Source organism: Acanthochromis polyacanthus, chromosome 11 (assembly GCF_021347895.1).
Source record: "Acanthochromis polyacanthus isolate Apoly-LR-REF ecotype Palm Island chromosome 11, KAUST_Apoly_ChrSc, whole genome shotgun sequence".
NCBI lineage: Eukaryota > Metazoa > Chordata > Actinopteri > Pomacentridae > Acanthochromis > Acanthochromis polyacanthus.
The window spans coordinates 24,470,648-24,495,962 of NC_067123.1; the positions used below are offsets into that span (position 1 = coordinate 24,470,648).

Here is a 25,315-nt window from a genome sequence, read left to right on the forward strand (position 1 = left end):
ACCTGATGTCTGTCTTACTATATCTACTAGTCAAACTGTCAGTTGGTACTTTGCTGGACAGTTTGCAAATTCTCCATTTACTAAGTATTATTCATAGTAAACTGCTGCCATCTAGTGTTGAGGACATCATTACAGGTATAACCTGTACTGTGAAGACAATGGAACAAAAAGAGCTTTAAATAATAGAATAATAGATGTAATGGAGTGGAAGTACAAAGTGGCATCATTTTAGATATTTGAATCTTTGATCTTGCTATACTTATTGGGTCTGTCTGTGTCGTTTCAGATTAATGGTGTTGCTCCACTGACTCAGATTTTGTTCAGAGTTTACTTATTTGATATTTAGAACCCAAAACTAAGTACTGTAAAAATATTTTTGGCTGAATTTTGCATCGTGGAATTTTTTTTTTCAATTCATTCTTCAAAAAGCAGAACTTCTTACCTAGAAAGTCAATTTAAGAGTTCAACATCAGCAGACCGACAACTCTCACAGAACGACATTAGGTGAAGACACTGACAAAACTGCTCCCAGCAGATCCAGATGATCAAATGGATCCAGGAGAGGCCACATTTTTATTATTGGCTCTTGGAAATGGATAAAAGTGCAAAATTTTAAAACAAGACTGGTATTGGGACCCCAGAAAATTCCCATGTGTGTATAAATGGATGTATCTACAGTATATTTCCCACTGACAATACGGTGAACATCTGTAGAATTCAGAGTGTGGTAAATGTTGAGGTCACTCTTTTGTAGGTCCAAAAATCTGATTTGCGAAGGTGTCTCTATATTATCATTAGTTGTGCAAAGTTACAAACTTCTTCCTTGTTTTCTTCATGTAAAATTGAACAACATATGAGGCCTATTTTGCCTTGCTGAATGCTCCCAGACATTTATTACATAGATGATGATTCAACACACGTACATAAATAAAACGCTTAGTATAATAAATTATGTTAAGGGCTATATATGACATGTCAAACAGAATTGACCTGTTTAAAAGTTTGAGAACATGAGGGAAACTTCTGATGTCTACATATTCAACATTTTTGGGAAATCTTTGAAAATTTTTTGGTGGAAAAAAAGAAATGTTAAAAATGTTTCTTAAGAAAATTCACAAACAAAATCAACCAAAACCAGCGAATTTTACCGGATTTTGGTAGATTTTTTGGTGAATATTCTTAAGAAAATATTAGAAGTTTTACTGATATATCTGTAATCACTTTAGATATTTTTCGGATTTTTTTTGGAAGATTTTCTCTTTTTTTGAAAATATTTAAAAGAATTTTCTTGCCAAATTTGTTTTTTAAATAAACTTTTTAAAGGATTTTTGGAAATTTCTTCCTGAAGGCAAATTTTCAGAAATTTGGGCATTTTTTCTGAGTTTTTGGAATTTTTTCAGACAATGAAACAATATTTTTTGATGCTCATAAATGAGGACAACAGGAAAATTAAAAACACAGTTTTTACAATGTCAGTACTATATAAATCCTGACTTGTTTTATCCCTTGTTGTGTCACTGTCTTCGCAGTAATGTCAAATCCGAGCATTTCGGTGCGCTTTTATTTTGAAAGTCCAGCTTTCGCGCCTGCAAGTTGTTGGTTGTGCTGCTAACAACAGTGAGTTAAAGCAAGGCAGACTTTACGACTTTAGTTCTGGACTTTCTTCGTGTCTCTCAGGTGTCCACAGCAGCAGCAATAACAACCTGGACAAACACACATCGTGAAGGAGCTAACAACCGCCTTTACCCGCCTAATGGGCTTGTGAACCTGCTCTGTGCTAGCTGCTAAGCTAACAGCTAAGCTAACATGGCCGCCAACCCGCCCGGACCAGGCTTCCAGAACAAGACTCGGGTCGCCATCCTGGCTGAGCTGGACAAGGAGAAGCGTCGCCTGCTGCAGAGCCAAACCATGAACAGCCCCGGAACTAACATCCCGCTGTCGTCCAGACCCAGCCTGAAGGAGGTGAGGGACAGCGCGGAGCAGCAGCACATCGCTGCCCAGCAGAAGGCCGCCCTGCAGCACGCACACGTCCACTCGTCCGGCTTCTTCATCACCCAGGACTCCTCGTTTGGGAACCTCATCCTCCCGGTGCTGCCCCGGCTGGAGCCCGAGTTTTGACTCTGAAAACTGTCACAGACACTGATAGGAGCTCACAAACCGTTGTTCTGTTTTTTATGTGTTCTTATCCTGTAATTAGACAATAATTTATATTCTAACTGACAGACTAAAACATGAAACTTGAACATAATAAGCCTGCTTGTATCAGCAGGGGTTAGCACAGGGAAGCGTCGTCCTCATGTAGAAATGACATCCCTACATTATCTCTACTGTCATTATACAGTCACCACCTTTCACTGCTCTAATGATGACTCTCAGACTGTGTTGACATGTCTACTGCTATAATAACACAGTGGTTGCTCAGTGTCGCCCTGTGGGTCAAAATTGACCCGTTTTAAAGTTTGAAAATGTGGGGGGAAAAAAAAATATTTTCACCGTGAAACATTTGATGTCCACATTTTCGGGAATTTCTTTTTGCTTTTTTGGTGGAAAAATGCAAAAAAAAACCCTAAGTTTCTTTAAGAACATTCACAAAAAAAATCAACCAAAATCCAGCGAAATTCACTGGATTTTGATGTGAGAAAGGAACTTATCTTTTTGGTTTTTGGAGAGGTGAAAGTTTGTTTTTACACTATGCACAGTAAACAGCTCTTACTCAAGCTCTTACGATGATTTAGAGTTTTACAAAAATCACGTGTGTTAATTCAGCCACACAATCACTCATTTGAATATGTACCAACACACAGGAAGTGTTTCAGCTACATCTTTCCCCTCTAACAGAAAAGATATAATCCTATTTTAATAAATCATACTGCAATCATGGACTGCAAAAATGTTATTTGGGGTACACGTGAGTAAGCGTGACCTTGTAAACATGTATGTTTAAAGGAGATAGATCTGGGTCTGTTTTCTACTGTTCTGTGTACCAAACTGAAGCATGATGGGATCTCCGGTGGCAATCAAAATGTGCGTCACCTGAACTCAATCCTGAGTCTGAAAATGTCTTGTGTTGATGCTGCTCTGCTGCAGTTTTTCTGCTTAAATGAAAAATTAACAAAAAACTTGACGTGTCTAATTAGGGATGGCTCGATACCACTTTTTCACATTGATGCCGATACTACCACCTCTTGCATTCTTGGGGGAGTCCGATTTTAAATAAGGAGATATAATGTTTTCTCAGTAAACAGTTATTTTACTGACACATGTACCACACTGATGGAATATGAACAATATTTGGCAATTACACCCTGTCCTGATGTCCTCCTACCAGTGAAGCTGAGAGAAGCGCTGGATCTCCCCTGATGGCATTTAGACACTGGTGGTGCGAATGTATGGATGAGAAGAGGAGAGACCTATCACCTAATCATATTTAACAGGAAAACATGTCTGCAATTCGTGACTTAATCACATTTAGCTTCAAAAACCAGTAGAAAACAACAACAAAAAACAGTAAACGTACAACAGAAAAGCTGTTAAGTGGCCACAGAGTGAAACGTAAGGCGCGCACGTTCACGCAAAGGGGGAGTCAGATTTTTACATGCAGTAGTAAAATACTACAACACCTGTTTGGTAGCCGATAGCGTGGCTCCAAATGTACCAAATCTCGAAAACCCGCATTTTCCCCCACACAAAGTGGTTGGTCATCCAGCAAAATGAACTCGACAATTTCTTTTTAAATTCATTCTTTTCAAGCCACTTTATATTGTATTGTATTGCAGTGTGTCAATACTGTAGTATTCCATCCTCACTTCTCTGTACATATTGTAAATATTGTTACTGCAATTTTTATTTTGCTTTTGTTTTGTTTTGATTCGACGTCTATTGCTGCTGTGTGAATTTCCCCTGGTATGGAGAGAAATAAAGGACTTATCTTCTCTGTTATCATTTTGGCCTTGGTGCTCTCTGGAGCGAGTTTTGGACTCTTCTGTAGTGTTTCCTGCAACAATGGTTGCCGCGATTCGCTTTTCTTTGCACTCGCCTGTAAAAAGTCTCCGTAAAGTCTCTGTACTCCTTCGCATGATGCTTCTGCAGATGCTTTATTAAGTTCGTTGTGTTAAAATGTCTGGTTTTGCTGCCACCCTTTGAGACACTCATTTTGCAAACCTTGCACTCAGGTGTTTTATTTTTCTTCTCTGTTAGCGTAAAGCAGTGCTTCTCAATTTTTTTCCTGTTGGGCCCTCCTGTGTTTATATATCTATATCTATCTATCTATCTATCTATCTATCTATCTATCTATCTATCTATCTATCTATCTATCTATCTATCTATCTATCTATCTATCTATCTATATCTACATCTATATCTATAGATATCTATAGATATCTATATATCTATATATATCTATATCTATATCTATATATAAATTCAAATTGAGAAGTTCATATTTACTTAATATTTCCCCTCTATGTTGCCAAAGACGGAAAACATGTTTCATTGAGTATTTTACGTTCTCGCGGGAAGAAAAACTCACATTGTGCTTGCATCTTAATCGGTTGGCTCCGTGCTCGATTGCTTTCCCCTCGCGTTGATGTGAGTCGATAGCAGAGTCGAGGCCGTCGCTGATGCAACACTGACAGTTTCACTGATGCAACACGCTGACTGTTTCACTCAACCGGTTTCTCTCCCACACGTCACATTATTAGAAGTGTAAGGTAAGCCAACTGCTCGTACTTTTTGTCTTCATGGTAAACTGTGAAGAAAAGAAAAATGTAGCCAGTAGCTAATGTAGCTGAGCAGTTTGAAGCTGAAACGTTACACAGGCTCGGGGACGTTAGCTGCGCATGGTATAGTAGCTAACTAGTAGCTACATAGTCCTAGCCGCCTGGTTCATTCATGGAGTAAACGGTTGTCTGTTCACTAAAGTAGCTAGCATCTTATCTTGAAGTCGACTAAATGGTTTATGCTTGACATATTGAGGAAAATGTCTCTTGTTCTGTCCTTTAGAATAATTTATTCGAAGCTTCATGCCCAAGTTAAATGTCAGCATCATCATTGTCGGTTGTTAGCTTCTCATACAGCACGACTAAAACCTGTGGCAACTACTGATCCTGTTGGGGTTCGGCATGTCGTACAAGAATCAAGCTGCAGTTTATGTTTTCCTAAAAAACACGTCAAAATATCACCCGGATTCTCATGGTTTACAACCGCCTACTGTGTTTGTGAGCTCATATGTTCAAAGTGGACCGACAGCTGCACTTTAACTCCTATCTCTGTAGTCAGAGGATCCTGCACCATGGCAGATCAGCTCAATCCAGATGAGAAGTTCCACCTCATCACCAGGAACCTACAGGTGAGACACACTAACATCTGTCCATAGCTACTGATCAGGGTCTCATGAATGTTCGGTGTTGTGTATTACAGGAGGTTCTGGGAGAGGACAAGTTGAAGCAGATTCTTCAGGAGAGGGAGCTGAAGGTTTACTGGGGTTCAGCGACCACTGGCAAGCCCCATGTAGCTTACTTTGTCCCCATGTCCAAGATAGCGGACTTCCTCAATGCTGGATGTGAGGTGGGTGGCGTTCACTGAGCATCTGCTCTGGTGGAATTTAGTTCAATAGTTTCTGCTGCTATAACATCTAAAAGTGTAGGCACTCTTGGGTGAAATTCATGTTACTGTGAATAGCTGAGCAAGTAAAAGATGACCCAGTTGACCCAAAGTTAAACACATTTCTTCATCATTATAAGCATGACTTTTTATTTCCATCCATTTTCTCTACGTCGCTTAATCCTCGTTAGGGTCATGGAGGTCTGAAGTCTGTCCCAGCTGACTTACGGTGAAGGCAGTGGACACCCTGGACAGGTCACCAGTCTATCACCAGTTTGTCTCTATGTGTACATAGAGACCAGCAATCACACTCGCATTCGCAGCTATAGGCAATGTAGAAGCAGTTAACCTCAGTATATTTTTGGGCTGTGGGAGGAAGGCAGAGTACCTGGAAAAAACCCACGCATGCACAGGGAGAACATGCAAACTCCATGCAGGAAAAAGGCCGCGACGCGAACCAGGGGTCTTCTAGCTACAAGGCGTCAGTGCTAACTACCATTCCACTGTACAGCTGTACTTATTATTTCAATCCCAAAATAAAAGAAAGAATGATATTTGCTTCCAGAATTTGCTGGTATTTAATCAAATTAATTCTTCCCTCTCCCAAATGCTTCCTGTGCTTCTGGTTTAAACATCAGCCCAAAACATGTTTGATCTGTCCCAATACCTACAGTCGAGGTCAAAAGGTTACATACACTTGTAAAGAACATAATGTCATGGCTCTCTTGAGTTTCCAGTTATTTCAACAACTCTGATTTTTCTCTGATTTGGTCACTTTTTCTGTTAACCCATAATAAAGTCATAAAAGAACCAAACTTCATGAATGTTTTTTGTGACAAAGAAGTATCTGTTCCAATGAGTCTATCAGAGAAAAATCAGTGTTGTAGAAATAACTGGAAACTCAAGAGAGCCATGACATTATGTTCTTTACAAGTGTATGTAAACTTTTGACCTCGACTGTAACAGCTGGAGAGATCTGCACCCTTTTCTCTTCTAACATATCTTTGCTTTTTGCAGTAGTGGTGGGTGGGTCAGTCCAAATATCGATAATATCAACCAACGCTGGTATTGTCGAAAATATCAAAAGATGCCAGTCTAATGATATTGATGCTTTAGTTTCACTTTCTCTCTTGTATGTCTGCACTGCTGTGATTTCATCAAAGAGGCGACTTGGCTGTCTGTCAGAGCTCCTCCTGTTACAGAAGGGCAGCACTTTGCTCCTCCTCCTTCTTGTGTTTGGATGTTGTACCGTCACATCACTCAGCGGCAGACAAACAATCAAACAACCTCAGAAGCTACTTCATACATCACAGTGGTGGAAAGAATAACTTTAATTTCTTCCGTGACTTGGTCTGTCTGTTTATGCCTGATTTGTAGAACGAGCTGTTTCGCTGTTGTGCATTCCTCAACCAAAATTAAGGAAAGAGGAGGCAGAGAAGGAGAAGTCCGACTGAGACACAGCTGATGATCAGGGCTACAAAATTAAATCATCATCAGTCACAACTATGATTTTAGCTTCTGTCTCCTATACAAAAACAATTGACAGAAAATTTAAAAGTACGCTCCGCTCTTAAGAGACGCAGTGCACTCACCTGTGCTGTTTTCTCCACTTATAGAAAACAACACATTTGGATAAAATCAGTCGCTTTCATCTTGGACAAATCTGAAATGAAAACACTTTATCTCACTGTTTTCAAAGTAATTATTGCTCACACACCTGTCTGAGCACTGCAACATGACAATAATGCAAAACATTTAGAATACTTTCAGTACAAAATTACATTTTTTTGTTGAACTGTCGTAAGTAATTGCACAGATACAACCAAGAAAATGTTATTTATTTTTTTTAAATTTGGGAATATTTTTCCTAATCAGATCCCACTTTGCTGATATAATCCTTGGTTTAAAGAAAACTTGTCTAACTCTTGTAATTTCTTCTGGAATCGTCATTGCATTAGTTGATACGATGACATCAGCACAATATAACCAGAACTAAACACGAATCTGTTGGGTTTGTGAGATTTTTCTGGAGGGAAATTGTCATGACTTCACATTTATTTGTTGGTAATCTGATCAGACGAGGATCATTTGAGATGAAATAACCCGACTGGTAAACTGAGAGCTTCGTCTTCTAGCTCAGCTTCCTCTTCACCGCAGCAGTTCATTGAAATGCCTGCTGACGCTACACCAATCCGTCTGTTCATCTCAGACTCCATTTTATCATCACTCGAGAACAAGATCCTGAGAGGTTTAACCTATTTAACTTGAGGACAGTGCACCACCATTCGTAAACCGGATTCTTCCTTCCTCAGATCTTTCAGTCAAAGAGAAGTTTTAGTTTATCTAGCAAACCTACAAACAGTTCTCTCTGACAGTTTTTATACTCTTGCAGTCCTCAGTTTGACCTCCACCACTCTTTAACGGCCATTCCTTAATTCCATTATAAACTCAGGAAATGGCTACCTAAAAATGCTTTGCTATCTTCTTCTAGTCTTTTTCTGCTTTCTGAGCAATAATTATTGTAATTTTCAGAGTGCAACTTCCAGTAGCTGCTTATGCTTAACAGCTGGGACAAGGTCAGAGTATTTATGAAGCTGTGAAATCTGCAACATCTCCCCTTTCCTCAAAATGAATGTGTTCAAGTCCTAACCCTAACAAGCTAGTTAAGGTCTGACATCCTGCCAAAAGTTATCTGGGGGCTCAAATCTCATGGGGCGGCCAAGCTTCTTTTTTTCCTACTCTAAAATTGTACATAACTAAAATAAAACTCTGATCTTGCTTAAAATGTTGGAAAGGCTATTTTGTGTTTAACGTCATTCCATTTGAAGATCAGACCATTTTCGGCTCATAGAAACTATTCAGTGACAGGAATGTGGACCAGGGTGCCAGAGCTTTTGCATGTTACTGTTATTTCCTTAATTGGGTTTCTTCTTCCTGTTTTTCAGGTCACAATTCTGTTTGCAGACCTCCATGCCTACCTGGACAACATGAAAGCTCCCTGGGAGCTGCTGGAGCTCAGGGTGAAGTACTACGAACAGGTCATCAAGGCCATGCTGGAGAGCATCGGTGTGCCTCTGGAAAAACTCAAGTTCATCAAAGGAACTGACTACCAGCTCAGCAGGTCAGTTGGGCTGATGGCACTGAGACTGACTTAAAGTGCTCGTCTTTCACTTTCGATGGTCAGAAAATAACTTTGTAGCTGCAGGCCATTCTAAAACTGAGTGTCTGTCTCTTGATGTTTGCGCAGAGAGTACACTCTGGATGTGTACCGCCTGTCCTCCATGGTGACGGAGCATGACGCTAAGAAGGCTGGAGCTGAGGTTGTCAAACAGGTGGAGCATCCTCTGCTGAGTGGTCTGCTGTACCCTGGACTGCAGGTAGCAACACTGTTCTGGATGTTACTGGAGCTTCACACTGATGCTAAGCAGTGGTGCCAAATATTTCCAGTGTATCCTCATGAACTCTGATAGTAATTAGTATCCAATTAAAAATGTGATTTTAGCAAAATTAAAAAATCAAGGTGTTTATTGTAGAATTTGTCTCAGTAAATACAACAATCTTTGTCCTCAGGCTCTGGATGAGGAGTACCTGAAAGTGGACGCTCAGTTTGGAGGAGTTGACCAGAGGAAGATTTTCACTCTGGCAGAGAAGGTATGCTGCACCTGTACAGTGTTTGTCCACTAGCTGGGATTATTTTGCTTTCACTGTGTCTACTGCAGCATCACAGCAGGAGATGACCCCCCTCCCCAAAATGACCCCCATAACATAACAGAGCCTCTGGATCCCCTCATTAGAAGGGTAAAGGGTTTAATACTGTCCCTCACCTACTCATCTGACCGCGTCACTTTCCTGCATATCTCTTTAAATCAGTAACGTTTTTGTAGCTCGTACATTTCAAATGTTAGCTCATCTTTGCAATTAGAGGTTTATACACTTCAGACCTACAATAATATATGCTTCTTGTTGCACTTGTCAGCAGACAGCCTGATCATGTCCTGCATTGGCGTTCTCAGTCTGCTGCTAAATGTGCACTGTCGACCATCATTTCTGATGCCTCTATGTTCCTATTTAAACTTTCACTAGTTGAAAAACTCTTTGTGACTGAAGCTCCTGCCATCTGTGCCCCAACAATAAACCGTTTTTCAAAGTGACTTAGATCTTTTCCTCTTGCCGTCTTAATATAAAATCAAAATCAGCTGGACCTGAGCTCTGAGTTTGTTCACAGCACTTGCCTTTTTTTGATCACAGTTGAACTTGTTGAAAGGGAAACTCATTTATTTGAGTGTTTACTGGGATCGACATAAAAATCGGACTACAAATCCGTATAGAATCGATTAGGTTCAGTTGTTCAAGTGTTGACATTACAGCGACACGATCTTATGAAACCGTTTTGAGGACAATATCTTAAGTCTGAAGTTAAACTTATTCCTTTATTTTGTAGTACCTGCCCTCTCTTGGTTACGCTAAGCGTGCCCATCTGATGAACCCGATGGTGCCAGGACTCACAGGGGCTAAGATGAGCTCATCAGAAGAAGTAAGGCTGTAAAAATGCTGCTATTCAAGGAAAAAGCTACAATTTCTGTGTAGACAATGTTCGGCCGTTTCTCACTTATCTTTTTGTGGCTACAGGAGTCAAAAATCGATCTACTGGACTCTAAAGAAGATGTGAAGAAGAAGCTGAAGAAGGCTTTCTGTGAACCGGGCAACATCCAGAACAATGGAGTCCTGTCTTTTGTCAAATATGTCGTCTTCCCTCTACGAGGAGGTAAAAAACGCCCACTTTAATCTCTTTCTGTTGTCTTGGTTTCTTCCACATGTAGATAGAATATAAAAAGAGTTGGTAATTGGGATCATTGTTTCAGAGTTCTCCATCAAAAGAGACCCAAAGTGGGGTGGAGACAAAGTTTACACGGAATTTGAAGAAGTGGAAAAGGACTTTGCTGAGGAGGTACAGGCACTGGTTTATTTGACGAATCAGAGCTGTTCTTTAAGTATATCTCGACTAAAATGCCAAATTTCCTCATGTTCCGGTCTGATCATGAAAAATATCTCACTTTTTTTTTAGCTGATCCACCCTGGAGACCTGAAGGCCTCCGTGGAAACTGCTCTGAATCAGCTACTGGAACCAATCAGAAAGAAGTTTGCGAGCCCTGAGCTCCAAAAGCTGACCAACTCTGCCTATCCTGGGACCTCAAAGACGAGTCAGTGTTAAACTACGTGACTGGTTTATTATAAAGCTGGGAGCTGTCTTCATGCTGAGAGTTAACATTGTTTTGTGTTCTCAGAGGCAGGAGGTAAGGGTGTTAAGGCAGGAGGAGGAGGTGGTGGAGGAGAAGATGATGAGCTGGCCCCTTCCAGACTGGACATCAGGGTGGGCAAGGTCATCAGTGTGGACAAGGTCAGTTCAGCTAATCACTGCATGATCTCAACTATTTTCAGATCATCTGTGTGGAGATTAGAGTTAAATCAGTGCCATCTTTGTCTGTGTTTTCATGGGCTTACTCTCCTTCAATCGTGCAGCATCCAGACGCTGATTCCCTGTACCTGGAGAAGATCGACGTGGGAGAGCCGGAGCCGAGGACGGTAGTCAGCGGGCTGGTGGCCTATGTTTCACAGGAGGAGCTGCAAGATCGAACGGTGCTGGTGTTGTGCAATCTGAAACCTCAGAAGATGCGGGGAATTGAGTCTCAAGCCATGCTGCTTTGTGCCTCGATGTGAGTGTCATTTCTGTTTTGCACAATGACTGATGTAGCATCCAGTCTGATTTGCCTGACTCCTCCGATCTCTCTGGTCGATTTCCAGTGAAGGAGAGCCCAGGAGGGTGGAGCCTCTGGACGCTCCTGAGGGTTCGTCACCAGGTGAACGAGTCTTTGTGGAAGGATTTGAAACAGGCAAGCCAGATGAAAGGCTCAACCCAAAGAAGAAGGTGTGGGAGAAACTACAGGTGCGTTTTAGCCACATTTACGATGTTCTCTGCTCTGAAACACGCTGAATTACAGCAAATCTGACTTTACTTAAAAGCCTAAACTGAGATAAACCATATGTTGTGTTGGTTGTAGGTGGACCTGAAGATATCGGACGAGTGTGTAGCTCAGTGGAAAGACAAGCAGCTGATGACCAAACTGGGACAGATCACATGTAAGACACTGAAAGGAGGCAACATCAGTTAAACACACACAGTACATTGACCAGTGAAGCTGCTCCTGCCGGCTGCACAACATCATGAATACTTTCATCAACAAATTGCCATTGCAACATCAAACTTTACGTGGATGTTTCTCGGGGAATGATGGGACACGGACGCCAAAAGTCTGAGACAGTTCAGACTGACTTAGATGAATTCTGCTAACTTTTAATTCACTTTGAACAAAAATTGTGTAACTAGTCAAGCTAAGGGTCATTACTGTCTCTATTGTTGGAGTTGAATGTTGCTGCCGATGCACTTAAATGTACACATACAACAGATGTTCAGCAGATTTGAAATGACTGGTTCTGTTTAGTGAAAGGACAGTAGTCTGGATTGCTCATTAATAAAGAATACATCAGGTTTCTAAAAAGGGACTTTCAGCACATTTCCTGTTTATCTTTATATTAATAATCAGGGCAGTAGCCAATCTGCCAAACCTAGTTAAGAAGAATGGGGTTTTATGGGTTCCAGACATCAGATGCATATAAAAATCAATATGCCTTGTACTGTAAGACGGTTGTAAAATCCATATCTGGACATGAAGAGTCATAGTCAATTAATGCATCATCTCTAACATGAAATAAATGCTGGCGGAACAGTGCAACGTGTTTGTGGTGGATAGAAAAAAAACTACAATAACCATATTCAGGTGTCACATCTTCAAAGTACGAATGCAAGAAACAGCATTTAATACACATAAATTTTATTCATAGAAGTAATAACTGTACATAATTCTTTATAATCTCCAAAATGTAGATTTTTGACCCACTATGAAGAGTCAGTATAATTCACTCGCTAATGATTCTGCTGGGGGGGAGGGAGGTGTTTTGTGCAAATAGTGATGAGTTTAATTTCCCACCATATCAAGGCTTGGGCCAAAGTTTTCGGTACTTAATAAAAACACTGACTTCTCACTAAGTCTGCTCCAGTGTATCAATCATTCAGGGCCAATCACAACATCCGACAGCCCTAAAAGTGGTTCTCAGATCAACTAGATGCTTAAATATTTCATATTTGGTAGGAAAAGGTGACTGACAGTGCTACTAATGAAAACAACCACACATAAATAAATAGGATATTTGTGTTACTGTTGTCGCTAAAGGTTTCTCTGAATGTTTCAGGCTGACTTTTACTATACCCAAGAACTGTAGAGAAAGCAATAGAAAAGCACATTTTTAGCCGTTGCTGTAATCAAATCCTTTTTTTTCTGTTAAGTCTTGATGATTTAGCTTTACAAAAGTGCCTTGGTTCTAACTGGAAAAACACAAAACATCTCATTTAGTGAGTACGCAGCATCCCTTTTTCTCAAATACTCTTCCACACAGTGAAAAGGAGTACTGAAACTAAGCGCGTGATTGACTTCACTCAGATATCTAAGCAGAGAAACAATGTCCTGTCCTGTAACAGTGGATGCTTTTGTCAAATTTTTCTGACAGCTGTGTAAATCCATATAATAATTCTGCATTATATTACAACAGGGAAAAATAAACGGACGATAAACCTCTGTACAGAAATGCTTTGTCAGAACAAATCTTTTTCTCTGAGCTGAAGGTAACACTACCTATTGCAACCTCTGGGAGGCGATCTCACACAAGCCAGATATTCATATTCTTTTCAGCCAATGTACACCATTTCACCTGAGGGGCTTTAACAGGAGATAAGCTACACCTTAGAAAAATACTCCACAATAAAGCTATCATTAGAAATGGGAAGTGACAGTTTTTGTTTTTTTTTGCATAAATATGTAGGAAGGCCATTATAGGCTAAGGCTTTTGGAGAAGACTTAACACACAACAATACTCGGATAGTTGAACTTAGTGTCTCTCAGTAATGTCAGCCAGTCCTTGCTGGGAATTGTCTTTTTTTTCTTGCTTGTAGTCTTTTCTTTCTTCCTCTGTTGTAATGTTGAGTTAATCATCAGGGAGGTCTTTCAAAACAGTGTTTCAATTGTGTCCGCTGTCACTCTTGTAGCTGAAAGGGATAGAGCAGAAGAGGTTAGTTAGACATTGTGGTTTCTTCATAATACAGTTACAGGAACGGACGTAATCTAATTGAATCACTGAGACATGATCATGAGCTTCAGGTTAAGGCTGATTAAAGCACATGCTTGCACATTTGGAAAAAGGCTGTAGGCAAGCCACCAGTGTTTGATTTGTGCTCGAGTGGAAGGTGGCTGGTGTGAGCAGTTTGCTTTTGTTAGTGTGAAGAGCACAAAACATGCTCTTTAAAGCAACACTAAACTGCTTTGCTGTTCAAAATCATGATAATGCAAGAATTTGCATTCTGCTTTTTCATGACGAGAGAGCCAGTAATTGATATAGTCTGGTGCTGAATCAGCCTTCATGACTCAGCAGCAGCACCTCGAAACACACCGATGAAGGCAATGGCAGTGACTTTAACAAAGATAAAGATGGAAGATCATGTTTGCTGCACTTACTTAAAGTTTCAGGAGGTGTTACTCCACTCATGTGTTGTACTCCTATTGTTCCGATTCTTTCAACACCATGCTCCATCTTTGCTGAACAGCTGGTAAGATTTTGTGAGGGACTGACGCTGCCGTGGGCTGGCTTCTTAGCGACTGGTGGAGGAACTTTATCACACTTCACCTCACCGTTTGAGAAAGCAGCAGCCTTTGATTGGTCAGACACCTGCATGAGCTCAGCCGCCAAGCTTTGCTTCAGACTCGCCTGAGCCTCTGGGGAGGAGGCAGCCACGGTCTCTATGACAACCTTTTTTGTGCTCCTAGAGAAGATGAAGCTGGCGGTAGAGGCCGGGGACTTGTGCATGTCACATCCTTCAGGTAACTTTAGAGATACAGCTCCTGGTTCACTGAAACAGCTGTAAGTGTTTGATCTCACACCCAGTCTGGAAGGCAGACCATCTCTTGAAGACATGGCTGCAGTTTTCATACGTATAGCTTCCTGCAGGCGCATCGAAGGACTGTTCATTATCACTGAGGAAGTTTTTATGGCCTGAGGGGGAGATTTCATTGACAAAGACTTGCGGATAGGCTTTTGAGGAATGTTTTGAGGGCTTTGGATTGAGACTGGACAGTTCTCCTGAACTGGTGCTCCCTCATTTGTGGGCTTGTCCTCCGATGGAGCTTTCACCTGATCTTCAGTCATGTTGACTGATCTGAGACGAACCATCTGAAGCAAGGAGGGCGTGACAAGAGGTATGTTTGCATCCTCTTTAGGAATGGGTGCACTTTTGTGGCGGGAGAGGAGCTCCTTGCTCCTGGCATCTCGATGTCCTACACTGGGTTGCCTTCTGAAATTAACCCCATGGGTTAAATTCTCTGCTGGTAGAGCGAGTGCTGTTGGCACAGTCGATGGACCTGAACCATGATTACTGGCGGGAAGTGCAGAGGGAGACTGATCTTCAATTCTCAGAGAGCTTCGCTTCAGGGAAATGCTGGGAGGAACTTCAACCATGACCGATACAGGGCTCTCTGCTCTTCTAATAGGTACTATAGGAGGTGATTCCACTGGTGGAGGTGAGATACTGTCAGAAACAGACGAAACATTCTGCACTAGTTGGCAAGAAATCTCATCCTCATTGTTAGGTTTTGAGACATGAACAACAACCACTGGTTCGTTCTCATTTTCAGCTGGTTGCAAGTCTGGATTTTGTACAGTATGTCCATTAGGGACGTTCAAGTCTGTGCCACAGCTGTCCATTACATCTGGCACACTGTCTGTTATCAAGGGCGGAGGAGGTGGAGGAAAGTCTACCTCATCTCCTCCATCAAAGACAGAGTCCCCTTCCATAGGGGGTGGAGGAGGTGGCCAGCAAGACTCCACAGTGTGGCTCTCCTCCTGTACCCTCTGTAATTCATTTGACGGTACAGATATGGATGATGGAGATGTTTTCCGTGATAGAGGAGGTGTAGGGTGGTAGGCTGGAGGTGGGGTAGGTGGTGGTGAGACCTTATTCATTTTGGGGACCTCTACTGAAAGTGTTTGCATGCACGGAACTTCACTTCTGTCCATCTCATTCTCGCTCTCAACTGAACTTGTTACACCATTCTGTGAAGATGGTACACGGTTCTCCATAGATGAAAGAACCTGTGTTGTGGCACTGCTACTCATTTCCTTTAGATGTCTCTCCAATGAATGCTCTGCCAACACCATTTCCTCTCGGTGGACTATAGTCACAGGTTTCTTCATGACAGGAGGGGGATCTTTCTTTGGAGTTGTCTCTTGATTCTTTGTGTCCTTCACTACAGAGCTACAACTCTGTTCCTGTCTCTGTTCATCTACACTTGACTTTCTCTTCTCCTGAATTGAAGGCTTCATTTCACTTGTACCTGGACATTCCCTACTTTCCTGCGCTGCATAGACTTCTTCAGGTTTTCCTTTGTTTTCTGGCAATTCTGAGACTGGTTTACCTGGACATGTCTGGCTTTCTTCTAAAACTTGCATCTCTTTTCTGGCTTCACTTAGGACACCTGCCTGTTTATCTGTGCTGTCTTGTATCTGTGCTGGTTTCTGGACGACGTTAGGGTATGGTCCACACAGGAGCTCAAAGGTGCGTCTGTTGTGAATCCATGTCTCTGGAGGAGGAGGACATGGTGCTTTGACTTTTGGAGGTGGTGGGATGTCCAATAGCTCTCTGATTTCCACACTAAAAGTTGAGGGATTGCTACTCTGTGTGACTTCTTTTGGAGCAACAGTTGGTGGAGATCCCTGTGGAGGTGGATTTGGGCTACATGGGGGAACATCTGCATTTGCAAGCTCAGATGTACCAGATGACAAAGAGGTAAGCGAGGACGAAGGGGAAGCTGCTGAAGATGAGGCCCGAGACGCCAATCTCTCTGGTTTGACAGGCTTCTTCTTGTGTTTGTCTGGGGAGGGTGGGGAGATCCCTTTAGGAGAAAGTGTTGGAGTACCACTCTGACTAGAGTAACCACTGGAAGGGGACATGGTCCGTTCAAATTTACCCCCTTCTGAAGGAGTTTTCTGTGGGGAGGAGGTGCTGGATTCTGATGGCACCTCATTTGCACCTCCAGCCTCATTAGAAGAAGCCTGTGTGGGGCTAAGATGAGTGGAGGAGGAATGTGACATGCTGGATCCAGCAGAGTTTGATACGGTTGCAACAATATTACTGTTATCTGTTTTAACCAGATTTCTGTCATCCGTGGTTGCATTGTTTTCTATGACACTTTTCACCTCATCTGAAGTAGAGTCAATGAGATCCTTGCTATCCACTAGAACCTTGGAGTTAGCTCTGATCTTATTACTGTGCAGAGAATTTGTTCTCCGTGGAGGTGCTGGGGGTTGTTTGGTCTTCATAACTGAAAGACTACGAGTGCAGTTGCGCTTGTTTTTTGCATGTTCCTCAGCCATCACTGACCCTGATGCACCAGATTCAGACTCTGGTCCTGTAGCAGCATTTTCGACTTTGGTACTGGGGCTGTTAATCACACTAACAGAGCTATGGAGATTGACAAGGTCTTGGTCCCCACCAGTCTGCTCTGCCTGCACGTGAAGATCTGCTTTCTGGGAGCTACCGGTGCGTGTGCTACTCTTGGATGAAATTGGTGAGGAGTTGGAAATAATTGTCTTTGACGACTGTGACTCGCTCCAGTTTGACCCCGAAGTTGATGTGGGCATCAGCGCTGAGTCGTTGAAGGAACTGTAAGTCTGGGAACCGTCACCATCTGATCTTCTGGACAACAAAGGGCTGACTGAGTCCCCAGATGCCAGACTGCTTTTGCTAACAGTGCGAACACTGCTACCATGGTTGACACTGTTACCACGCGTCCGGCTGCTGCTGCGGTCAATCTCAATGACTTCAATCGAGGCTGGCAGAACAGCATTGGGGATGATTGTAGACAAATAGGTGGCCTGAGGAGAGATGGACATCACTGGACCCTAGACAAAAGCAGAAATAGGTATTTGACATCAAAAGTTCACAAATTGTCAAGGGGCAGTTATGTACTAAATACTCAAGTTCAAGACAACAATTGTAATGTCATATCTTTAACTGAAAGCCTGATTTTCTTCGTACCTGAGGTTCCTGGAGGAAGCTAAACATTGAAGGAGAGAATGAGGACAGAGTGGTCATGCCAGGTACTGCAAGGGACTTGGGTCTCAGAGATGAGGTGGGGCAGAGATGGGAACCAAAGCCCTGCTGGTTGAAACACTGCTCATCTTGGTACACTGCCTGGAGGTGTTTTCTCACCAGCTGTTCATCTTTGAATGCCTGCTTAGGAAAGAAGAGGAGACTATTCTTAAGCGACAAAAGCAAACAAACACTGTCATGTATATTGAAACTATTCAGAATTACTTGAGTCTTTCTAGAGAACCCTTTACCTCCAGCTCTGAAAGGTGTACCCTTGCGCCCTCCTTATTCGTCACTGGAGTCCCTCCATCAACTGTAGGAATGATAACAACACCTGATTGGCTGCCACTGACTTGTTTGTCATGAGTAGAAACAAGTGGCTGGAAGGTGGAGCTTCTGTGCAGAGCTGTAAAAAATGTGGACAAATGTCAACATGTTGCTTTCCAGAATGGATCATGTAAATTTCTTTCGCAGTCTGCAAGGGATGATGCTGTGGACATACCAAGCTCTTTCTGGACCTGGTTGGGAATACCCATGATGGTGGTTCTTCTGCTCCTCTTCCTGCTCTTATCTATTCTTTTCACCGGATTTAGAGGCTTAAATGTAGAACCTGAAACATAGAGAAAAAACGGACTTAAGGGAATTTGTGCAGCACTATTTTTGCATGGTAATGAAAGGAAGAATCTACAGCCATGTTAGCAGCTCTGTAAGGCTGTTCCCATCATCACACTGGCTGATCGCGCCACGATAAAGCCAGTATGTTGGTGAAATACAGGTATAATGTTCACTGCTTTGTTTAGTCAGTTAGCAATAAAAAAATTTGCTAATTAGCAGCAAGCTGTAAACTCTGAGGTAGAAACATGTATTTAGTGTAGAAGTGCAGTTCTTCAAGCTGCCACTTAAGGCTCTCTACAAAAGCAAATCAATCCCCAGACACCCTTCCAATGAAACATCCAAACTTACAGAAGACATAACAAGATCAGAGTTGGAACAAAAAACGATTTTGACCTCTGTAGCGAATATCCTTGTTAATGGAAACTCTATGGGAGGTGAATTATTTAAAAAAAAAAAAACTCACTCTTTTAAATTGTATTAGGACTTAATTAACTTAATTCATTGACTTAATTAAGGCCGTAGCTGCTTTGTACAAGAGCATGAGTGCTTTCAAAGGACAGTCCATGGCCAAGAGACGTTTACATTGACAGCCTCAGCACCACTCAACGCTTTACATCTTTTCTCAGGTTCTGCCAAGATGGCGATGGCCAAAGCCACCATCCTGAGCTTCAAAACCACTGTTCAGGAAACCTGTTGATTTCACAGAAGGTTTGTCCATCTTTACATACAGTCAGAGTTAAATGGGGAATGTCCTTAGTTTCTTCTGGTATTTGGTAATCAATCACATTGGACAAAATCAAATTTTAACCAGATGAACTATAGATCTCCATTACGATCCATCCTTTGGGGACCATCAATGTATGCACCAAATTTAAGAGAAAACCACTGAAAAGTTGTTGAGATACTTCATCAATTTCATGATAATCCGCCCAATAGTTGATAAGAAAGTTCGGTCTTGACCAAAATGGTGGACCGGCCAATCCTAGAGCCACATTGCCTGTATGGTAAATTGTACCTGACACAAGAGAACACATTTCTGAAATAATGGGAGCAATGCATGATCAAGCATAAAACTCAGCAAAGTGTATTAGGGAACTGTTTTTTCTCAAGGATATTGACAAGAAAGTTTGAAATATGATCAGAATACCAATCACACTCACTGCATAGAATGACAGGCTTTGCCTTCTAGCTGTGATATGTAGAGGCAGTCGCAGTGCTGTCTTCAAACGCTTAGAACTTTTGAGTTATCAAGAAAGCTTCAGCTGTGCATATGAGTGTGTGAGTGTGTGTCTGTGTCAAGTTCCTCTTCCTTTGATTTCACACCATAACTGCAGAGGCACCAAGCAGCTGGGAATGAGACGTGCATGCTAAGTAAGTACCCGCCAGTGACATGTCATAAAGCAGTACAATCGGGAGCAAAGCTCAAACTACTTTCACAGACGTTATGATTATTTCCTATTTCTCTAAGATGAACAAGATATGGATGCTTCCTTTGCAAGCACTTCTACATGCACACACATAACAGGACTGTCGTTTACCTTGGCGGGTAAGCACAGGCCTATTCAATGCAGCAGAGGTTACTGTGGTATCAGTATTCCCGGTGGTGGATCTTGACTCCGGAGAGCCACCTCCGTCCTTGGAGCTGATATCCTGCTCCGGACGGAGAGTGTCTGTGGACTGCAAGGGATACACACACACACACATACACACAACAGTGTTTAGCTATGTGGGATTTTTTGTGTCGGAAGTGGAGGAAAAATGATCCACAGAGCTTTGGGGGCACTTACAGCAATGCTTTCATCGTCAGCAAAGTTCACTCCATTCTTGTGCTCTGTATGAAGCAAATGGACAAGCTTAAGTCGCAGAATTTGAATAAACTGAAAAACCATCTTCAACCATGCATACATAATGTACACTCAGTAATGTAATCATAGATAAAAAGGTGGGGTACACTATTGTTTCTAGTTTGCACCCTTTATATAGAATAGAACCACCAACAAAATGTAAACAGTTGGACAGTATTGATCATAGCATGTATAAACAACCAAAACATGTCCCTTGTACATTATGGACTCATGTATTTTCAACCACATTTGCCCACCACTAAAAATACTTTAAAGAAGAACAATTAAACAAAACTTTGCCATCAACAAGACAGAAACACAGCTCACGTGCTACCTTCTTGCTGCAGTATCTTGAGTCCTTCCTGAGCTTCAGTGTGCAGATCTTCCAGGTACTGCGGCCTGCTGCCCTCAATGAAAACATTCTCCTGGTAGTGCTGTGAGGCGGTGTAGTGGACCGTCAGCCTCTTCTGGTCTTCATTCCCCTTTGGGCCAGCTGTTGGTACAGTTGAAGAAAAAGCAGACAAATGTAAATGGCTTATATGAAAGTCGATATAGAAGTATTGCAGCTCATTACACAACTTTCTATTAGTAATGTCTGTTCACCTATTTGGTCTTTTGACGGTAAACACCCTACTCTATTCTAAAGCATCCAAACCTTATATTGCGATATGACATCTTTCCATTGCTACCTAAACACGCACTCGACAGGTGTCCAGAACTTTTATCAGCTTTACAGTGAATCCTCTGCACTTCCATCTGGCATGAGTGTGTGTTTATCAGTGCACGTTTGACGCAGCACACTCATCAGATTTGCTCAGCCAACTTTATCCCTGCCTGATCGGGCCTTCAGTAGTAAACTACTGCCTGGCTAATCTCCTGCAGTATCTTGTTTCCTTGCTAGTCCATGGGGGATTAGAATATCTGGACTGTACACAAGCAAAGACGCTCCTGGACCCCCTGCTGTGCGGCTTTGATCGAGCTCTCTCTTCAGGGTGGCTTTACACAGTGGCAGAAGACAGCCAAAAACAGTGGACCCTGGAGTACTTTTTGGACAATATAAGCAAAACTGGCAGGGCGACCTATTGTCATGAACCAATCCACTTTAGTCCAGTTATACTAGACGACAGCTTTGCAGAATTGTAAAAACCATTTAAGTCTTTGCTTTGTGGGTGGAATCAAGCGATGGCTAGCGTTGTATTCTATTGCTTTAAGTCTATCCCCATAAACAGTACTATCTGGTGATTTAGCCACAAGGGAACCCTCTAGTCCCACATGCTGTTGTATTGCTGGCTGAAATGTTCAGTTTTGATGTGAAAACTAAAAGAAGTTTGACTTTTGTGGCTTTCGTTTACCTGTGAACAGACTCTTCTATGTGGGCATAATTTCAAACAGAGAGGGAACATTAAGAGACAATGAGCAGAAACGGTGCAAATTCAGGTCAGGTCTACAAAATGACATGTTTTCTTGTTTTGTTCATTTAGCATTTGTGTGTGTTTTTTTTTCTTTTATTAATATTCCTCAGCCAAAATGAGGCAGAGGTATGTGAGCAGTGACATTTGTTTGTTTGTCTAGCTGTCTGTCAAGCAAGACTAAGCAAAAATTACCAAGATGAAATGTGGAGCACAGACACAGGATGAACCCAATACATTCTGGTGCAAATCTGAACCATTTTTGGTAAAACTGCGAGACAGGGCTTTGGTCTGACAGGCAATGTTGTACCCTAATTTGATGTAAATTCCAGGAACTGTGTAGCAGCTGGGAAGCCATTTTCTTACGTAAAGTGTAGCAGAAAAACATAATGGATCTCATGTTGAGAACATGACCTACAGGCAATCAGTCATGCAAAGTGGCTAAAAGCTTAGCTAAGCAATGGTCAACCTGAGGTGTCTGCTTTCCCTCCTTTGTCACTTAAACACTGGCTCTCAGTCTCAGCTGGTTAGGTAAGACGGTGCATGTGCAGATGTACATAATGTGTGTGTGTGTGTGTGTGTGTGTGTGTACCAGACACTCCCACATTCACACAGGTGAGGCAGCCCAGACACAATGACCTCCCCTGTGTGCGGCTGTGGGAAATCTCTGTTCATGATAAACCTGGGCCTGTCTCATACAAATCCAAGAAAATGAGAGGCGGTCTGAGGACCTCCACCAGACAACTGTGAGCATTTCATCAACACATGCATGTTGCTCTAACTCCTAGTTGTGACTAATTGGAGAAGCTGCCCTCCCTGAGATGCCGCCGGACCCCTGCAGAAGGTTTTAGGGATTTTGGGTGATTAAAACGATCGTCAAAAAAGTCAGCAAAGCCCTTTATCTCATTAGAGAGGACCCCTAAATTGCCTTGAACACTAATTCTTGAGTGCCTGTTTTTGTGAGACACACAGACAGACACCAGTACCAGTAATTATCTCCACATCTATTAACTACCAGCAGAAACAAGCTACTAAGTTCATCATCACGGCAACGCAAACTTTTTTAGAAAACACTGGAAAACAGGTCATCCAAACTCCAGCAACAGCAATCAGAGCAAACTTAAGGAGCATTACTGTCGTATAAATGTCAAAGCTGCTGCCAAATTCTTCAACGTGAGCCGGCACTCACCCTTCTTTTTGAAGACAGACAGGAGAGAGTGGATGCTCTTCCTCAAGTAGACAACCATGCCTACAGCAGCGCCATAGCAGATAATAAATCAAGATGTTGATGTGAAAGCGAAGCACAGTCCAACAAGTCCTCCTCCTGTCGCTGGTGAGAGAAATCGGTTTGATTTACAAAGAAGATCCGGACGCTCTGACCCTTGAGGATGAGGAACAGGAATAAAAAGTGCTTGATGGCAGTTTGTCTGTGAGCAGAGCTGCTTGTGCGGAGCGTCTGAGTGACTTGGAGAAGGACAAGTGCACAATAAGATCTGCTTCCAGCCAAAGCAGCCTGTCCCAGCTGCCTTATCCCTGAGTCTGATACCCTGCTCCCTCCCTTCCCCCTCTGCTCTCTCTCGCCTGTTTTGCCCACACTGGCTCACTCCATTGCGATTCCCTCTCTATTGTCAAATGATGACCCCCCCACCCCCCCCCCACCCCCCACCCCCACCCCCCCACCGCCAGCAAAACGGCTGTCAAAGTTTGGCTTTCAGGAGGCGACCACCCCCACTTCACACAATATAGACGGACACGTGTGAGGCTGTACGCACACACACCATCCAAGTGAACCCCCAGTTACACCCTCCTTATATTGATTCGCTTGAATGCCCTTTAGTGCCTGGAAAGATAAAACTACACAGGAAAAACAGTGACAAATAGACTAAAATAGACATCATTTTAATGCTTTAGGTGTTATTGGATTTCATAGATAACCTTAGTGTGAAATACCACCTCGATAATTACTGGAATAAGGTAAAAATTAAATAATAATGTACTGACCTAAACTGATAGAGAGAATGATTCTACGTTTTAACTCTCGTGTTGTCCTGTGGGTCAAATTGACCCCTTTTAAAGTTTTAAAATGTGGAAAAAAAAAAAAATTTCACAGTGAAAACTTACACATTTTCAACATTTTTGGGAAATTTTTGAACATTTTTTGGTGGGAAAAAAAGAAATACAAAAAAATTCTTTAGGAACATTCAGAAATGTATTCATTTTTTGAAAATATTTACAATTTTTATTTTTTAAATGTTTTACATTTTTATTTCTTGCCAAATTTGGGGACTTTTTTTTTTTTTTTACAAAAAAATATAAAACTTTTAAGGGAAACTTGCAAGGAATGTTCTTCCTGAAGACTTTGCAAATTTTTATAAATTTTGAGAATTTTTTGGATTTTTTTCAGACAAGGGAACAATATTTTTTGGTGCCGTAAATGAGGACCACAAGAGGGTTAAATGAAAACCGAATATAATAGATGATAGATTTTGCTTCCATTTGATTACTCTGTGATAAATCCTCTTTGTGTTTATTGTTCTAAGTTTTGGCTATACCAGAATCGAGAAAATATCCCATAATCTCTGATATGTTTTGGAGTTGTTCAGATTTGTTTGTCATTGTCCACGCCCTAATGGCAGCCCTCAGCATTGTGCTTCTGTCTGACGCTGTGTCTAATTATCTAAGGGCCACAGGGGCTGCTTTTGACAGTAAAGGTTGTGTCCTCGCTGTGAAAAGCTAAAGAACCATTTGTACTGTATGTTTTACCCTCCTCTGTATCACTACATCACTCACACCAGTGCCCTCATTCCCCCCTCTGTCTCCGCCAATCTCTGCTCCCTCACATCTTCCTCCATCTCAGCCTTTCTCTTCCTGTCTGTCCCTTAGCCTTACAGCCAACAAAGGTCTAGTTTGAGTTATAAATAGCCGACACGGCCTCAGTTCATCATCTGTAATGGTGCTGTCTGGGGGTGAGTTTCTGTGTGGCTGCTAATGTTTCCTGACGAGTTGCAGAGGGTATGAAATACAACACAGCTATGAAAACAAAAAAACCCCTCTATGCCTGACAAACAACCGGTGCCTGGTGCCAGGATTAATTTCCCGGTGAAGAAGTAACAGCACTTCGATCTACTTGCCCTCTGAATGGGTGTTTATTCCCAATAAGGTGGCACAGCAGGGGGCAACAGCTGGCCCAGACCAGCTGGAGGGTATAACACAATTACCTTCAACCGCTCAGCCAGAAACCCTCCCCTCACTAACGCAGGAGTCCTGGCAGTGGAAAATAAAGGTGGTGATGCTAAGCTTCTCCCGTGAAGATCCTCCACCTCGGTGTCCCGGGTTGGACCCAGGGGTGCTGGCCGTGGTTCAGCCTCGGGGTGAGTTGGGGCTGCAATAAGCTGCGGCATTCAGCAGCTTTAGACACCGGAGCCATGCCAGAGGATTACCTCTGCCGGTAGCTTAACCTGTCCATCTCTTCACCTTACACTCCCTCACACCTGACATCTGTTTTCCCTCTGTCAGCGCTCCTCATCTCAGTCTCTAATTTCACCGTCTCACTCTAATCCACCACATTTTTTCCTGTGCATCTAATCTGGCTG

General features: G+C 42.3%; 3 protein-coding genes across 6 annotated transcripts in view; 2 read left to right on the plus strand and 1 right to left on the minus strand.

Moving 5' to 3' along the window:
• The first annotated feature begins 1,544 nt into the window (after positions 1-1,544).
• Positions 1,545-3,939, plus strand: LOC110953666 (SOSS complex subunit C-like). The gene has a single exon (XM_051955905.1). The coding sequence runs from the start codon at positions 1,807-1,809 to the stop codon at positions 2,116-2,118; it is 312 nt and encodes a 103-aa protein (XP_051811865.1). The 5' UTR covers positions 1,545-1,806; the 3' UTR covers positions 2,119-3,939.
• Positions 3,940-4,568: 629 nt separating this feature from the next.
• yars1 (tyrosyl-tRNA synthetase 1) lies at positions 4,569-12,392 on the plus strand. The gene is made up of 14 exons (XM_022197810.2): positions 4,569-4,709; positions 5,274-5,347; positions 5,419-5,565; positions 8,547-8,722; positions 8,849-8,978; positions 9,172-9,252; positions 10,043-10,135; positions 10,231-10,366; positions 10,464-10,549; positions 10,667-10,802; positions 10,887-10,999; positions 11,122-11,315; positions 11,404-11,545; positions 11,661-12,392. The coding sequence occupies exons 2-14, from the start codon at positions 5,291-5,293 to the stop codon at positions 11,769-11,771; spliced, it is 1,602 nt and encodes a 533-aa protein (XP_022053502.1). The 5' UTR covers positions 4,569-4,709; positions 5,274-5,290; the 3' UTR covers positions 11,772-12,392.
• An 82-nt stretch (positions 12,393-12,474) lies between these two features.
• The window catches only part of kiaa1522 (KIAA1522 ortholog), a 48,133-nt gene continuing 35,292 nt past the window's right edge, over positions 12,475-25,315 (minus strand). For 2 of the 4 annotated variants that reach the window (XM_022197806.2, XM_022197809.2), the window contains 8 exons: positions 20,648-20,806; positions 20,257-20,300; positions 20,008-20,146; positions 18,357-18,464; positions 18,106-18,260; positions 17,801-17,998; positions 14,226-17,664; positions 12,475-13,759 (listed from right to left, as the gene is read on the minus strand). In XM_022197806.2, coding sequence (XP_022053498.2) covers positions 13,719-13,759; positions 14,226-17,664; positions 17,801-17,998; positions 18,106-18,260; positions 18,357-18,464; positions 20,008-20,146; positions 20,257-20,300; positions 20,648-20,806 — 4,283 coding nt within the window. In that variant the 3' untranslated portion in view covers positions 12,475-13,718. Of the gene's footprint in view, positions 13,760-14,225; positions 17,665-17,800; positions 17,999-18,105; positions 18,261-18,356; positions 18,465-20,007; positions 20,147-20,256; positions 20,301-20,647; positions 20,807-22,911; positions 23,266-25,315 lie in introns of those variants that run through there. The other 2 variants (XM_051955313.1, XM_022197808.2) reach the window with 2 other exon arrangements.

Excerpts from the sequence above, each read along its gene's own strand:
- LOC110953666 (XM_051955905.1), top strand. The coding sequence starts at position 1,807 with ATGGCCGCCAACCCGCCCGGACCAGGCTTCCAGAACAAGACTCGGGTC.
- yars1 (XM_022197810.2), top strand. The coding sequence starts at position 5,291 with ATGGCAGATCAGCTCAATCCAGATGAGAAGTTCCACCTCATCACCAGG. Across the intron at positions 5,566-8,546 it reads TCCTCAATGCTGGATGTGAG|GTCACAATTCTGTTTGCAGA; the intron begins GTGGGTGGCGTT and ends CCTGTTTTTCAG. Across the intron at positions 10,367-10,463 it reads CGTCTTCCCTCTACGAGGAG|AGTTCTCCATCAAAAGAGAC; the intron begins GTAAAAAACGCC and ends TCATTGTTTCAG.